General features: G+C 35.6%; 1 protein-coding gene across 1 annotated transcript; it reads right to left on the reverse strand.

Annotated features, from left to right (window-relative positions):
• Nucleotides 1-1293: 1293 nt before the first annotated feature.
• LOC111057215 (DNA ligase 1-like) lies at nt 1294-1827 on the reverse strand. The gene has a single exon (XM_022344651.2). The coding sequence runs from the start codon at nt 1825-1827 to the stop codon at nt 1294-1296; it is 534 nt and encodes a 177-aa protein (XP_022200343.2).
• Between the last annotated feature and the right edge of the window lie 557 nt (nt 1828-2384).

Genomic DNA, 2384 nt, shown 5'->3' on the forward strand with positions numbered 1-2384 from the left:
TTTCCTGATGTTCCAGGGTAGGTGAAAAAAAAAGATTCAGAATCAGCCAACTGATGAATGTTGAACATGTAGAAAGAGAGTTTTCTTCTGTAGTAGGCATCATTAGTACTGATATTTGGAACATCCAAGTTTTTTTGAAAATCCATTGCAATAGCAACCTTAGTATTGTCTTTCTGGGAATTAATTTTTTCTAATCTTTTGCGTTTGTAGAATGCTTCACTCTTTCATAGATGTAGTTCCTTTTCATTGTTCTTTTTCACCAATTCCAAATTGATCTTCTGCTTTGTTGTTTCACTTTTACTAGGATCAGCTAAACTAGATTTTATTCATCAAACGACTAAGCCTGCTATATTTCCAATCTTCTTATACAAACATTACAAGTGAGCTTAAGTCATCTTTTCTATTCAGAGAATAATCAAATTATTAATCTAACATTGCAATCATCCCAAGGTACATGTTGTATCGTTCATGGAACTCTTCTTTGTAGAGCATAGCCTGCACTCTCAGCTCATAGTCTGCTCATAGATTGTGTCGCATCTTGACACAAAAAATTGGTTCTGCCAATCCTGACAAAGTAAAACTTTTCAGCTTCCCCTAGCTTCTTGTTGCTGGCATGAGCGCGTACTTCAGCAATCTGACAGAATTGACTAGGTACAACAAGCCGTGCACAGATCGCACTGATCTTTTTTAGGGGTAAAAAATGATAAATTAAAATCTTTATTAAAAATCCTTGAGTACATGGTGTTATCAACGTAAGGAACATTCTTGTTATCACACTCTTCGACATAGTCACAAAATAGATCTGCCAGTGTTTTCCCACCATCGATATATTGCCTACTGGATTGGGCTCGTAGATAGTGACTTTCTACTCTGGGAATACTATTAATATGGTTATATGCTCCCTCTTTCAATATGGGGTCCACTGTCTTGTGATTTGCATGTTTCCCTCTTAAGTCTTGTTCCAGGAAGTCATCTTTCAGTTTTTGTATAACTGTTCTGATAGGTCGGTCATTGATATCAAGAGTTGACTTGAAAAAATGTTTACAAACTCTTATTTGTTTGTTATTAACTTGAAAATAGAATGCATGATTGAATGTGCACGTACTATTTTCTTTTTTGTACTGGTATGCAGGTTGAACCTCTGTCATACTTCTGCTTATGAATTCTCGCTGAGACATAAGACTGGGAAGTGCCCAATATTTAGCAAATAGTTCATGTCTTTTGTCTTCATCAATTTTATTTGAGCATTGTAGTCTGCATTTCTCAGTACATGGCACACGCATCTGTCTCTCTTTAATTTTGGTTTTTGCTATTAGAAACCGATTTATAAGCTTTTCCATGATTACAAAGAAGTTTTGTTTTATTTTTCTTCCATTCACTTCGGTTTGCTATTAACTTCTCTCCTTTCTTCTTATCTGTCATGTTATCCATCTCATCATCCATATTATTCATTTTGTTTTCAGGTTCAACATCTTCTGTTGAGCTAGATGTAGATGATGGTGTCAAACTAAAATCAGGGTCCTTGTCATAATCATCTAAGTCTTCAGAACTGCTATCAGATTTTGATTCATTTTGCTCCACAGTCGATACTCTCCGCAGCTTCATTTTCATTAATTGTCCTCCACAAAGCTCCCATTTAGAAAGAGTTTTCTCTTCCTCTCCTATGGTTTCCCTGTCAGATCTCAATGTAATATCCTCTTCTTGTTGTGTTGTGTATTCTTCTTCTCTTCTTTTATCCTCTTCTTCGGTTGACATGTTATTATTCTCCTCTTCTTGTTGTGTTGTGTATTCTTCTTCTCTTCTTTTATCCTCTTCTTCGGTTGGCATGGTATCATTTTCCTCTACTTGTTGTGTTGTGTATTCTTCTTCTCTTCTTTTATCCTCTTCTTCGGTTGACATGTTATTATTTTCCTCTTCTTGTTGTGTTGTGTATTCTTCTTATTGTTTTTTCTCATCTTCTCTGATTCTTCAAAGTTACTGTCAATTCCCCGTTTTCCCCCTCCTATTCCTGTTCTTTCCATCCCAACTGAAGTGGTTCTGTTGTCCTGAATTACTTGAAGTTCATCCTTCACTTCTCCCTTGATCAGCATTGCAGCTGCAGCTAGCAGCATGTTTCGAGCCCTGCTGTCTGGCAGCTCTTCCATAACGAACCTGAAACAGACAATAAATTCGATTATGATTATTATTTTTATTCCAAAAGTGTAATACAGAAGAGCGACATAAAACAAAATTACATTTTGTAATCATCAACAAGAGACAAATTGAATCAGGAAAAGTGACACAAGTCAAAATGAAATAGTATTAAAGACGTTGTGGAGAGTAAAATAATCAAGAAAAGTGACATAACACAAAATTTTGCATTCAAATCTCTGTTAAGAGGCTAA

Source organism: Nilaparvata lugens, unplaced genomic scaffold (genome assembly GCF_014356525.2).
Source record: "Nilaparvata lugens isolate BPH unplaced genomic scaffold, ASM1435652v1 scaffold7067, whole genome shotgun sequence".
NCBI lineage: Eukaryota > Metazoa > Arthropoda > Insecta > Hemiptera > Delphacidae > Nilaparvata > Nilaparvata lugens.

Coding starts and splice junctions, on each gene's coding strand:
- LOC111057215 (XM_022344651.2), bottom strand. CDS start 1,827: ATGCCAACCGAAGAAGAGGATAAAAGAAGAGAAGAAGAATACACAACA.